The sequence below is a fragment of the Protopterus annectens genome, chromosome 14.part0, assembly GCF_019279795.1.
Source record: "Protopterus annectens isolate FY-2018-M chromosome 14.part0, PAN1.0, whole genome shotgun sequence".
Taxonomy (NCBI): Eukaryota; Metazoa; Chordata; order Ceratodontiformes; family Protopteridae; genus Protopterus; species Protopterus annectens.
The window spans coordinates 525,008,908-525,023,495 of record NC_056748.1 but is presented as its reverse complement, the minus strand read 5'-3'; the positions used below and the strand labels follow the sequence as shown (position 1 = coordinate 525,023,495).

General features: G+C 41.0%; 1 protein-coding gene across 1 annotated transcript in view; it reads left to right on the top strand.

The window, feature by feature from the left end:
• The window catches only part of SUPV3L1 (Suv3 like RNA helicase), a 1,221,766-nt gene that overhangs the window by 986,103 nt on the left and 221,075 nt on the right, over positions 1–14,588 (top strand). The window contains 1 exon segment of the mRNA XM_044056280.1: positions 5,187–5,363. Within this exon segment, the coding sequence (XP_043912215.1) occupies positions 5,187–5,363 (177 nt within the window).

The following is a 14,588-nucleotide window of genomic DNA, read 5'->3' as shown; positions in this document are numbered from 1 at the left end:
ATATATATATATATAAAACTTGTGGTTTTCTTGTTCAGAATGAAAGGTAGAACGCGCCATAAAAGTGCTATTTTCTGTTTTGTTATATTCTATATACTCTCATGAGAAACGTGGAGTTTATGCATTAATATGGGATATTACTCTCTAGTGGCTTTTAAAAAGAACTACACAGCAATTCCCAGCAAAGGAATCTTCACTTGACATTCATTGTTAAAATAAAAATAGCTATCATATAGCTGGCATGCTTTAGTGTAGTCATGCATTTCAAAGGGACAGATGCATAATATGCCTTGGCTTTGATCCCAGTAGGCGCTCCTGCTGTGCTCCATCGATCGGGTAACAAAAACATTTCAGTCATTCAAGTGTTTATGGCTACTCATGCAGTAGGGTTCCACTTAGAATTGTAAAACTGAAACAACTGACTGTAGAAAGATCAAAACTGAGAAATTTGTACTGGCACATTGACAAAATGATGAATTATTACTCTCAAGTCTTCTGGTTATATTTTGTGTTTATATATTTTGTCTATTCTTCAATATGCCTTTGAGTTTTTGGTATCCCCACAATTCCATTGGACTGAGTGGGTTTACATATTTATATTTGCAAATTTCATGTTAATCAGCATACAGATTTTTGGCCAGTTGTACCTACTTTTCATGCGCCTGTCCTATGTATCATGAGTAAAAATGATGACCTAGGCAAGCCCTCATGACTGGCCAGTGGTATGCAAGACAGATTCACAGTTCAGCCTTTTCCCACTTCATTGAAAGTCAGTAAAATCAGGCCACCTCAGCAGAGCAGAAATTGTTGTTTTTTGGTTGCCAAGGATGCCTCCTGGTTGGTTTGTTCTTCTGACTTGTTAATTTTCAGACATAATGTTGAAAAACCCATTTCCTGAACTCTCTGATCAGTACACTGTCAAAAAGGTCCCCTGGGTAAGCTCAAAGCTTACCACTAAACGTGCAGTCACTGCCGTAATCAAGAACCTTGTAGCCATCATATCTGAGCCCTAGCACTATGTAATCAGGTGTGCTTATAGAAGTACTGATGTGACTGGTCAGGTCTCTGACATCTGTAGTGCTGTTTGTCTTTTTCTTAATGAAGAGAAGTTCAATCAGGAAATCTTAAGTATGTCCTGCATGGAATCACAATGTTGTAACAGGCATTCAGGAAGTAAAACAGAAATGTATGTTTTTGAGTGCTGCTCAAGGTAATTTGGCCTATGTAGTTTACTTGTTTCCTTGCCTTAAGTATAATCTGCATTCCTTACTTGAAGGAAACTGCTTATTTCTTTATTCCACCAGGCATGTAGAGCCTTGTGTTTCTAGCAAGCCGGGAACAGAGGATTCGCTACTTTATTTTGGAGAAGCAGTGTATGACTTTGGAATCACTGTTTTTTTGCACTTTTACTTCATGTGAGTAGTTTGTCATGCACTGTGGTTCCTTTGCCATGTCTTCATTGACTTTCCCACCTTGTGTCTTCAATTTTACTTGTTTCCATGTTTTTGTCTGTTTCTTTAGCAGTAGCTATTTGCAGTCTGGATAACCTTGAGATACTTTTTTTCATATCCTACCTGCATGTTTACATGGCTTGTAAATAAAAACCTGTTGCAGTATTTCTATACATCATTTGTACTAAAGGCCATATACATTTTTTCCTCACTATAACCTTATATGTTGTCAGAAATGTAATCTCCAAAACTACAGGCTCAATGGGATATTAACCAGTTGTCTTTGTAGATGGTGATTTGTTTGCTCTAGGTGCCACTTCTTTTTTGTCTATGCCAGTACTGTGTGTACCATTTTTACTACATTGGTTACACTGTTTGCTTACCTTTAGATTAACGTGAATGTCCCAGGTCAATTTCTGCTTGTGTTGTTGCTTCCTCAACAGTTGGTTACTGTTGTGTGTTATTGCTACCCAGATGCATTAATCTGTATTTAATCAGTACTGCCACAGTTTAGACCATCCCTCCAGTCAGGCTGAGTTGCTTTCCATCCTTTGTGCACCTCCTTTTTTTGTCAAATGCATTGCATAATTGTGGGATTAACAAAACGGCACATGTTTCTTTGCAAACCATTAGCACTGTCAGTTGTTTTAGATGCTTGCTTTTTAACATTAACAGCTAAATCAGCACATCAGAGACTCAGAATTCAGATCTCCTGTGGCCATAACTCTGCTGTCCAGCTATCTCTGAGATTCTGCAATGTTGGTTAGAAGTGTGGGTGTGTGTTATTGGGGGGGGGCTGTTAGCTGTGAAGACAGCAACATTTTTTGTGCAACTTGTTTGTTTGTGTCTTTCGGCTTTTCCCGGTTAGGGGTCACCACAGCGGAACTCCGGTCCGCTAATGATTGGTAGTTGATTTTTACATGCCGAGTTACCAGCCCTGACGCACAACCTTCAACGAAGGTACGCCCATTCACGCATGTCTCCACGCAGAAGACGCTCTAGCTGAGAATCGAACCGGACAGCATCTTACTGTGAGGCAACAGCGGTACCGCAGCACCAACATTTTAAAATATAGATCAAGGTGGTAGAAATATGGTTGTCTTCTCACTTACAAAGCTTAGTGAGAAATGAACAGGCAGCTTCAGCAAGTGCTTCAGGAAGTTAGGCAGCTTCAACAAGTACCTCAGGAAGTCAGCACCTCTGCTTTGTTAAAGAAACATTCTGCTGCATTAAGCATTATTTACGGGGTTGCGTTGCAGGCATTCTAGACAATACTCATCCAGAACACTCTTCTGAAGCCTGTTTCCATTTTAGATATTTTGTGTGTTCTAAGTATTTTAATTTATTGGACTTAATTTTATTATTTTGCTTATTTTTTATTTAACAATTCATATCTCCTCGTGTTTCTTTTCACATCCCAGATGTATAATTTTTTTTTCTGTCATTTTATGTTTTTCATTGTATAGAATATTGCTAGGTCAGGCTACTCCGGAAGTGTAAAGAGATAAAGCCCTAACTGTGGCTCCGCTGTCCAGGGTTCAGTTAGTGGCTCTGGTGACATTTGGAGTGGCAATGAGGGAAGGGCCTGCCCATCCTTGGGGGAAAGACTTTTGTTGGTGACACTCCCTAAGGAGAGGCATGGTCCAAAGAGGGAAGTTTCCCTCGAACATAACAGTGTGCGAGGAAGAGAGTGGCTAGGGCATGTAATACAAAAGAAAAAAAAATTGAACAAAAGCTTAGACATTAGAGCCCCCAGGATGCGCTTAAGATCCATGACCAGCTCCAGCAACATCAGATTAGGTCTGGCGGCGGGATGATGGCTGGTAGAGCCACTGTGAACAGTGTGCACTGGGAGCTGGGGTGGATGTAGTGAGGTCTGAGGGGACCAGAAAGAAAATATTGATAGGTCAATGCTTGCGGGGAGCAATTTTAAAATTCTGATCATTCTTTTATAAATTCTGGTCTGGTATTACATTGTTCACTTTTGCAATGACTCTGAATTTGTTACAGCAGTCGTATACTAGTGTGACACCCACCATTGCTACCAGTATGTGATGGGCACCAGTATGTGTTGTCCTCACTCTGGGCCAGTAATCAAGGAGCCTAAATCCTTACCACTGGCACTAGAGAGGGACATGCACTTGGGATACAAATGGCTAAACTCTGTATTTCCAGATACAGACCTCTCTGCATCAAGTACAGTTTCCCTTAAGAGCACACAAGGAACACACTCAGCCCGGGGTCTGGATATCTCTATATCTGTCTCCCTCCAGATCCCCAGTAAGACTCCCCACTGGTACAGCTGTAGTTTAGGTGTCCAAGCCAAGTCCTGCAGCACCTTCTCTATAAACCCAATGGTTTGTGTTCCTGTCCCAAGTGGCCGACACACACCCACTTTAAGATTTAATATTCACACACACCCACACACCTGGGAAAGGCTGGCACAGGTTTACTGTCTATGCCTCCTTCTACCCAGACTATAAGGTAGATTCACTGTCACCAGACACTCCACAGTCAGCTACTCTAATGCCCTTAACAAAGGGTGTCCAATTATACTGTGTAATATTAATACTAATACAAATGGTAGTAGTTCAATATGGCTAGGCCTTCTGGAATGGCCCACACAGTGTCACCAAATAAGTATGTTTAATAATAGTAAAAGTACATGAAAATACTAAATATATATTTATGTAAACCACAGAGTTCAAATCACAGAAAATATTGAACATTGTCTTTCTTTATTTGTATGAGTCTGTCCATCAATCTCTAAACTAAGCTTCACTATATTCCTGAATAAATTCAAGAGAATTTACTGTTCCCTAACAATTTACTTGGGTAAGGCAAGATGAAATAACGTGAGCAGTCTTTCTAGTCAGGCCCCAAACAGAATACTCTATGCTCCAAGATTGCTCCCTGTAAAATATAATATCCAAGATGACTTGTAGAATGATCTCATCTGATCACCTGACTCTAGGTTTCCACAATATCTCCTTTTGAAGTTTGAGACGCGACTTTAGCAGACTGCTACAATACACATTTAGAGCTTTTATGGCAATACCTAGGAGCCAGAAACATTTACCACACTCCCCCCTTCTTTATAAAAGCTAACAGATAATGGCTGCTCCCAGACCTACCATCTCCAGTCCTACTCAGCATTGTGGGGTGCCTTTCAATGACTTAACATGACCCTTATTTTTCTTAAAATAAGCCAGCTGGTTAACCTTTGCTGTGCCAGTGTCCTGTGTTAAAACATATGCATTTAATTCAGTTACCATAATACATGCACATTTCTCTTCATTTCAGCAGGGTGTACTGTTGATGCATTTTAACACAGTTAATGCAAGCAACGCTCACAAATACATTTTCAGCATAAGGATCTGTACAAGTCAGCTTGATATACAAATGACATTCAGTTATTTACAAAATTCCAGCTAGCTGTGCTTACACAAGTCATACATCCACTGCTCTACTTTTCCATGGCATGGCCAGCAGTACGTCCTATCATCACAACTAGAACTAAGAAATGTGACAGAAGAAAATTGTAATGCTTGGAAAACATGTCTGTGCTTGCATATTCAAATGTGAATCTGTTTTAAGAAAATAATTTTAGTAAAAGTGTTGCTTTCCTGTGTTATTTTAAGCCATGTGTAGACCTTAGACTGTTGTTGCTGTTTAATCATCTTCCAGTATGTTTTTGGAGCTCTTGTAATGCATTTTCACATCTTTTTGCTTTAGGATATTTTTGTGAGCCTCGCACAAGTGGATGGACTTTACTTTGTTTGCAATGTTGATGATTTCAAATTCCTGGCAGACATGATTCAACATATCCCACTGAATCTACGAACACGATATGTATTTTGCACAGCCCCAATCAACAAAAAACAGCCCTTTGTTTGCACTACTTTTCTGAAGGTAATCATTTTCACAGTTTCTGAGAACATTTGTGCACAAAGTTGTATAGAGCTGGACTTGGTGCTTTACTGCAGTCTGGAAAATATGTAGCTCAAATAGCAGATAAAGAATTTAGCATTGTGAAACATTACAGTCTAATTAATTAGGAAAATCATGTGGGTGTTTTTATTTCTGTTAGCTGTAACATGTTAAAAAAAACTCTAGATTTATCAGTAGTTAAATTGTGTGGTATCTTGTTATTTTGTGAGAAGTACCCAGCATCCCTGCTCCACTTAATGAAGTCATGTAGTTTGCTTTTCCTTACTATCTCTATTTGTTAAGAAAGCAATGTTTTTCTTAGTGCTTTTATTTTTACATAGAAGGATCAAAGGTCCAGATGGCCTATGGACAGAGAAGCTGTTTTTTCATCTATTCCAGTGACAAGCTTTGAAATCAATGATTTCAGAAGAAACCATAGTAGGGGAAAGAACTGAAAGTGTGTTCTTTCCAAAGGGAATGTGGTCACAGGTAGAAACTATTGGCCTGTAGTGGAGAGTGAATGTACTATAAATGCTCTCACATTCCTCTTTGGGAACGGGTTTTTGCATGGAAACCATGGTGGTGCTTGTGTTCGAGAGAGGGAAAAGTACAGTAGACTGGATGCTCCACTGACCTGTCATTGCCAAAACACAGTGAGCTTCCACTGCCATAGATTGCAGTAGTGGGTCTGGAGTCTAGTGTAAAACTGCAATCCCCCCTGCCCCTGTATAAGAATAGTGTGTGAACAGCCAGTAGAGTCTTATCCCTTGCAATCAGGGGGACTGGGAAAAGCTCTGCCTTCTGGAGAGATGCTTCATTGTTGGAAATGTCACGTAGGGGTGGTAGGTGATGGGATTTGGAAACTGGAGGATGTCTCATTGTAAAAGGGCATGACCTTCATAGTGGGGTGCCAACTTTTGAAGGGGGGGACATGTGAATACTAAGTGTTAGTGATGACAAGCTAATACTGTGTCATCCAACCTGTCTTAGTCCCAGTATTTTCATCAGGCATGAGCATTGTGGCTTTATATATTGCATTGCTAGTTATTTACAGTTTGAGCATTTCTGCAGCTTTTAGTTGAGAAATCAGTATTTCAGTAATGGGAAATCATAACCGCATGTAAATGCTGCACAAGCTTATTCCATAATCACTAGTATCAGCATGTATACTCACCTGTAAATGTGTATTCTATGATCAATGCTAAAAAAGTTCACTTTGACCCACGAATACATATTTGCACTAACATTACTAGCAGTGTGTTCACTGTTCCACAAACTGTTTTTCCATGATCAATAGTAACAGTCCCTGGGAATCGGAAAGGATTCTGCATTGCAGAAGTGTTTACTTGGAAGGTTTCTGCAGTTTTGTAAGCCCACACAAATCAAAAGCTACTTTCCCACTACAGTGGTACAAAGGCACAAGCTTTGCTGGCAAAGCTGTATCCAAATGCGACAGTCCAGAGGCGCAGCTGATGTTACATGATGTCTTCACTTTAACTGGCACTCGCCATGTTATTTTGGTCATACAGAGGAAAGTGTGTGCACTGTTTTGATGGCATATACCCATTCACTCCTCTGAGTGGCTTGTGACATGAGTTGCAGGTAGGTACTGTGTGTGTGTGTGTGTGTGTGTGTGTGTGTGTGTGTGTGTGTGTGTGTCTGTAGAAGCATGAATGCAGCTGCCTGAGTGTGTGCACATGTCTGGGTGGTTACTGTGTTGGAGGTTTGCACAGCAAAGCTTTTTCTCTCTCTCTCTCTCTCTCTCTCTCTATATATATATATATATATATATATATATATATATATATATATATCTATATGTATGTATATATCTATATGTATGTATATATCTGGATCTACTTCAGTAGATTGAACATATTACGAGTTTGAACCACTTATTGCCGAGACCATATGTTCGAACTTGTAATAGTTCGAACACTGAAGTAAAAAAAGAAAAAACAACAAAAAACAAAATTAAACGTCTGTAGCCCTGCACCCCCCACACCCCCTTTACTTAAATATACCAACTCTGAGATCGCACTACATTGCGGAAAAGGGAAATCTTCCTATTCCGCACTGTACGGAGATCTCCATTCAGTCCGATTCAACATTTACAAGTTCGTACATAGGGTCTCGGCCATATGAGGTTCGAACTTGTTACATGTTCGATCTACTGAAGGGGACCCATATATATATGTAAAGTGTATGTGTGTGTATGTATATCAGTGGATGTGCTCATGGGGGTGCCTGTGGAGGTATGTTTGCATTTGTCTGTGTGTGTTTGTGCTGGAAGGTGCCTGCGTGATGGTGAAGCATGTTTCTGGTAGGAGGAACACTGAGGTCATGTCTAAAGGCACAATTTTCGATTCAGACACATTGTAGTTGGCCACTAATGAGGTGCTTCTCAGCGTAGCTTTACCATGCCTCTGAATTGGGGATGATCGCCATTGTGCTAAGTGACAGTCTGTCATTGCCCGATTTGTGCTGGAGGTGATAAATGTTTCTGAATCCTAAGGGTGTGTACATAACTGGATAATTCTGTGATCACTAGTAGCAATGTCTGCATTAGTCCACAAACACTTGCTCCATGATCATGAATAACAAAATAGTGCAGAGTTTCACAAACTCACAATCAGTAGTAACATTGTGTAAAGTGATCCCCAGATATGCTTATTCCACAACCATCAGTGATGATAAATTCAGTGGCCTACAAATCATCAGTACTGCTAAGATAATATGCACTAATTCAAAAACTTATATTATCATTTTCCACTCCTCCTAGTTAGGTTTCTGTATCTTCATCAGAGATGAATCTCAGGTCACATGCAAACTGTGCTGCTCCAGTAGTCAAGTTAAGAGCATATTACAGGCCTTTAATAAACAGTCTAGGAGTAGGGCTGAAACTTACAAACTCAGTCGATTTTGTGTACTGGGGAAGAACTTGAGTGGTGTTGGTGGTGGTGAACTGTCACAAGGACTGGTGCTGAGACCTTACTGTTCAACCTATTCATCTCTTGTATGTATGTCTAAATCTGTTTATCAGTGACAAAAAAGAGCCATTGTTCTACATGGAGAAAGAGACTGAAAAGGGGCCCTGGAGGACCCATGTATGTGGGCAGTGAAGTGGCACCAACTGAGGATGTTGATCACAGGGATCACTGTTGCAGTATGATTCATCATAATTGGAAGGTAGCCATTGGTGGACTTCTACTCACCAGCTCAGACTTCCAGAGTAAGGCTAGTGATTTCCCTACACTAAGGACATCATGTAGAAAAGGTAGAGTAGCCTTTGATTTCTTCAGTTTTTCATATTGAATCACCACCATTGTAGTCATCACTTTGGAGAGCTCTTCTTTTGTCCAAGTGCAACATGTCTAGCCTGATTTTCAGAGCTGAGCAGTCTTCCCCACCATAACCAGGGTGATGTCTCCTCATACATCAGCTGTATAGGTGGCACCTGGCCCAGAGTATCTTTTGTTCTTTTCTTGCCATACATGATTTCACTACAGGAGTAAATGTCATTGCAGGCCTGTGACTGAAGAAAACTGAAGGATAAGCACCTTACTCAAGTTCCTTTTTTGATTCCTTAACTTTACAATAGAAAAATAGTCTAGCTGTGAACAAGCATCTAGGAAACAATCCACCAGACACAGGGGTGCGCAGTAAATTCCCAGGAATGCGTACAAGTGCCAAATGCTATATAAAGCAAGTATGATGTAGCTAAATGGGTTAAAGCAATGGCAGATATTACAAAGTATTTGAAGAGGGAACATGAAGTCCTGTAGTCTACTAGGGAAGTAGATGCTTGTGGCCTTGTTAAAACCATTCATGAAGTCTGCAGATGAGCAGCAGCGGGGTGAGGAGGATGACCATCTCAAGGTGGGGGGGGGGGGCAAATCTGTAGGGAGAAGGAGAGGGAGATTCTTGAACATCCAAGTTCATTGGGGACCCCTTTATCTAGGGGCATCAGGACCACAGAGGCACTCAAGCAGCCCCTGGCCTGACGCCTGTTACCACCTTAGCTTCTAACGATGCCTGTTCAGAGTTCAACATACGTTGGTTCCTAGCATGTCCCATCAGGCTAAATGTAAGTTCAAAAACCCATATATGAGGTGTTGATTTCCCCAGCATCTGTTTTGGAACACGATTTGATTTTCAAGAAAGAAAGGTGGATTTGATAGTTAAAGAGGACACCCTTGTTATCAAGTCAGAATGCAGGGATGTCTCTCTTAAGATTCACAAACTCATTTAAAGCCCCTGGTGCCTGAAACACAGGTACTGCTTATGTCTAGACAGTTGCCTCTAGGCAGGTTTTCTTCACATGGTCCTAGCCAGCCACTCTACTGGAACTAAATTCAGTTGGGTGAGGGTTTTGTCTAAGCACTGCATAACTAGAATTCAGCTGCAAAACAGCATTCTTTGTGTGAGGTCCGTTGAAGAAAAAGAGGGAGTGGTCTCACCAGTAAAATTGTCAGACTTCACTGATTCTTAGGATGAGAAACCTAACTATCAGTCAGTACCTTCTTTCTGTATGGCGTTTCATACTGATAATGACACTTGGCTTCAGATTCCTCACCCGAGGGAATGTCATCTGAGGATACTCTGTTAGTTATGGGAGAACACTTCAAGTAGCAGTCTTAAGGTTTTGCATCCTAGAAAATGTGCTAGGAAGTTCTGGGTCTTGGAATCCCAACCCTCCACCAAAAAAAAAAAAAAAAAAAAAACCCGGCAAATGGCTATTCCTGCAGTTTTGGAAAGGGTGTTTTCCAAACAGCATCCTTGTAACCAACCCCCGGGAGACCTAATCGGTTTTATAGGATTTAGGACCATCACAAGTTTCTCTGTAAGACCTCCATAATAGATTCAGGTACAGCATCTTTGGTGAACTTGTCTTGTGGCATCTACCATACTGATTGAGCCCTTAGCCAGACTGCATATGAGGAAGCTTCAGTAAGTTGTAAGGAGTATGAAGACGTAAACATTCCATCCCGACATCAGATGGCTTTCTTATCCAGCTGAAAAAAAAATATCTGATTCTCTGACTCTTTCCATATAGGAACTGCTTTACAACTCTATTCTCAGTTAAATTATTCTCTTCACTTGACAAGTATGTACTCTTGTTGTCATTTATCAGTATCCTGATACTTCATTGAAAAACAGATGTACTAATATATCTGCATAATCCGATTTACTTCAATACCATGATAGCTTTTATTTTATTGTTTGATATAAAGTATCATTTTATTTTACTGTGTGCAATGTAAAGTGTCATTTTATTGTACTGTGGAATGAGTTGTATGTGGAGCTTTTCTGCCCGAGCTTCCACTGAAAAAATACCTGTCTCCAGTCAGACTTTCCCGGTAACCACATGCAAAATAAATAAATAAGAAATAGCAGTCTCATTGTATAGTGTGTGCTTTTGCAGTCCTGATGTGTAAGGAGAGAGAGAAAGATGGACTCATGGATTCAGCAAGTGCAGAGGAGCAAATATGTGCTCTTTAGACAACTTAACCCAAGTCAGAGTTTTAACTTCAGACCCCTGAGACATAGCATGGGGTACATGTACCTTGAACTTTAAAGTGCAGAGCACCTGGAAGTCCATGGGGAGGAAACAGCACATAAAGTTAATCATAATGGTCATTCAAGCTGTCAAAATTTAAGACCACGTGGGAGCCCAGGACTCTGAATGTCATAACCGACAACACCACAGTTTGGTGGTGCATGAACAAGACAGAACACACTTATAACGTCTGCAGGCTTGAGTTCAGGGCCTTAAAATCAGACTGCAGCTGAGGGCAACTTGTCTTCCAGCACAGACAAATTCCAGTGCAGACCAGCTATGCAAACAGATGGACTGTGCCAGAGACACACTCTTGTTTCTCTAAGCAACAGACAACTGAGGTAATTGTGTTCCAGAATTCCAAATATGTTTGGAAAGTGGATTCCTTGTCAGTGTTTTTATTCCTGTATAGTTGCTCTCACAGGATCATTAGAGTTTAAGGAAGAGACATCAGAACTGATACTAATTGCCCAGGTAACACTAGATCCTACTAATTCGGTGTACACAATCTGACATATGGGTCCTTTCAACACACTTCAGATCTGACTCTGCAACATCAGTACTCCATCTACAAGCCCTTTAAGAATTTTCCTTCCCATACTGCACCTGTCCCCCCTTGCTATTTCCAGAGCTCATTTGCCTCCATAGTGAATGGACTTGATCTCAGCTCATGGTTAAGTGCTCCACCTTTTACTTTTATTTGCTGGAATTATAAATCCTGGTTTTACTTTTGTTGCACTAAGTTATATGGTATTGTTTATCTGGAGCTGAAACCTCAGAGGTTTGAAGTTGCTATGGCATACACTCCAACATTCACCACTCTTCCAGATCCAGAACCCTTGGATCAGATCTTGATCCACTACTCCACCAGAAAACAGGCACCTTTAGAGAAGTCAGGTCAGCAAACCCTGTCTGTATCAACCTCGATGTTGTCTATGAGGTCCTTTAGGTCTTACAAGAGTATTTTGGAAGCAGACTTAGACCACCTGATGCAGAAATCCGTGAGGATACAGATTGAGATGGAAGTCATTCTGTCCCCTTCACATAGCCGGCTTCAGGCACAAGCAAACTCTTTGGTCACTGGGGGCCCCCTGCTCCGTGGGGGGGGGGGCAACCACAACAATTTACTTTAAATTGATTTTATAACACGTTTGTCCAACCAACAAAAGCTAGTACAGCAATTCTGTATACTTAAACCAGGTGGCTGATAATAACTCTTATTTATATTTCCTTTAAAATTCAAAGATATTCTGGGTATAGTAGCAGGGCTTTATCAAGTATCAGGCTTTACAGTTCCATTAAATATTTGACCACGGTGTAGTGCACATGGCTTAGTTAAGTCCTGCTGGTGGACATTCTCTCTACTAAAATTAACAACATGGCCAGCTTTAGGTACCTGCAATATCTGTAGCTGCAGCCCCCCCCCTTAATTATCCTCAACTGTGTGGAGGTCCCACAAAAGCTGCTGCTGCTTGTGGAAAAATGAAGAGAAAAATGTACTAATTTCCTGATGAGGCTTTCTTACTTTAACAGGGCTGTGATGTGACCCTTTTAGGAGAAAGCTGATAAACTTGAGAAAGGTAAGCATTAGGGAGATCTGCAAGCAGCACAGAGTGACTGATCTCAGTGCACGCCTTAGATTTTAAGAAGAGCCAGTGCTTCTGATCTTCAAGGATGCTTTTCTCTCTCAGGGATTTTTATAATTTCTGGCAGAACACCAGATACTATAACATTCAATGTCATTACTGAAGAGTTTCACACAGTGCCAAGAATAGCAAAATAAAGGCTGAAATCAGGAACGTGTTTTAGTTATTAGTCACTTAAAAAGTTGATAGAATAACACCTTTTGCATCAACATGCATTTTTGGGCAATAAGTATAAAAACTCCAATGTCTTCATTTATTAACTATCTGTAATCCTGAATGATTTACCAGCAAATCCAACTTTTTTTTACAAAGGACAGAACAAAATTATGAGGCAAAATCAGGGAAGGTCTGTGAAATCAGATAGAGTGATTAGGTATCAATTACTCCTCACTGAGGTAAGTAAAAGTGACTTGCCCTGCTGCTGTTTGATGACTGTTAAACAGCAGTCAGTGATCTGGTGTGCCAGTACCAGTGTTGCACAATGTATTGCTATTTGATGAAAAAGTACAAAACTAGTATTGCTGTGGCTTATGCTTCTGTGCATGTGTATGTGTGTGAGCATGTATGTATGTAAAAAAATATATATATTACAGATTTTTATCTGTGCACACACCCAGTAATGGTGGGACCCATACATTATTGTGGGTATTGGTAAAAATGCAGTTAACAGATAATTACATTTCAAAAGTAAGACATAGAATATATCACAGAACATTCAGACACTTGTATTTTCTAGGAGTCTGGTGGCCACCCATTCCCCAGATTGTATAAATGGGTACAGCGAGGCCCCTTTAATCATACTTGACTGTGTGGGGGCTCCATATAAGTTGTCGCTGGTTGGGAAAACCTAAGGAGAAAATACTGTATCAGTTTTTATTGATTACACTCTTTAACCTGAACAGGGCTGATAATAGCCTTTGCTCTCAACTGCACCCATTCCAAAACAAGCTCAGATGTGTGCTTACAGAAAGGTGATGTAGGTTATTAGGGGGCTGGGGATTGTGTGGATGTTCGTGTTTCACTGCTGCAGTCATTACACTTGGGTTATCCTGCCATCAGGCGGTCCCGCAGTCGGCCAGAGTTCCAAAGTCTTGGTCCGGCGTTGGTTGCTGTCACTTCTTCCCTGACGTCAGTGTGCCAGGGGTATATAAGATGCAGCCGACTCCTGAGATTTTCAATTCGAATTTCAGAACTGAAGTCTTCAATAAAGCTAAGTACCCCGTTGGGGAAACTTTTTCTTGCCTCAGACCGATGTCAGTAAAAGTTAATAGTTGTATTTCTTGTGGGAAGCAAATACCTCATAAGGATTTTCATTCTTACTGTATTCCATGCCTAGGCCCAGACCACGACATCACTAGTTGTCAGTTTTTGCTAGATTTAACAAGCGCACTATTAAACGTCGGTTTGACTTTGATCGACATTATTTTGGCCGAAGGTTCAATTATACCATGCTGTCAGAACAACCGACAACCGGAATACACAAAAAATGCAAAGACAAGGATAAGGACAGGCATCCGAGGCCCAAAACTGATGATGAAGCCTCTTCTAGGCCAGTCGCCGGTTCCCCGGTTCTCAGTGAGGCGCTTTCACAGCCCCTGACAACCGCTACCTCAGAACCACAGGCCGCCTCCGACTCCCACGTGGAGATGGCTAGGCCTCTGGATACTCAAAGTATTGGGCCTATGGAAACTAACCCTTCAGATGGGTCTGGAGCCGCTGAGCAGGCATCGGCTTCTGAGGGTGTTTTCAGACCTTCTCAGCTTACCATCAAAACTACAGCCAAGTCTAAAACTCCTTTAAAGACAAAGAAGCAAGTGCAGCATTCACCTGGACAGGCCTCCATGCCTAAAAAACAGATGCTCAAAATGGCCGAAGACTTAATTACTCTGATCAGGGGTTCCCATCCCCCTCCTGATAAAAGGCATAGGCAGGATCCAGACTATGATTCCTCTGACCAGGTTTCCATTTCTTCGGATTCCTCTTCAGACCAGGGATACTCCT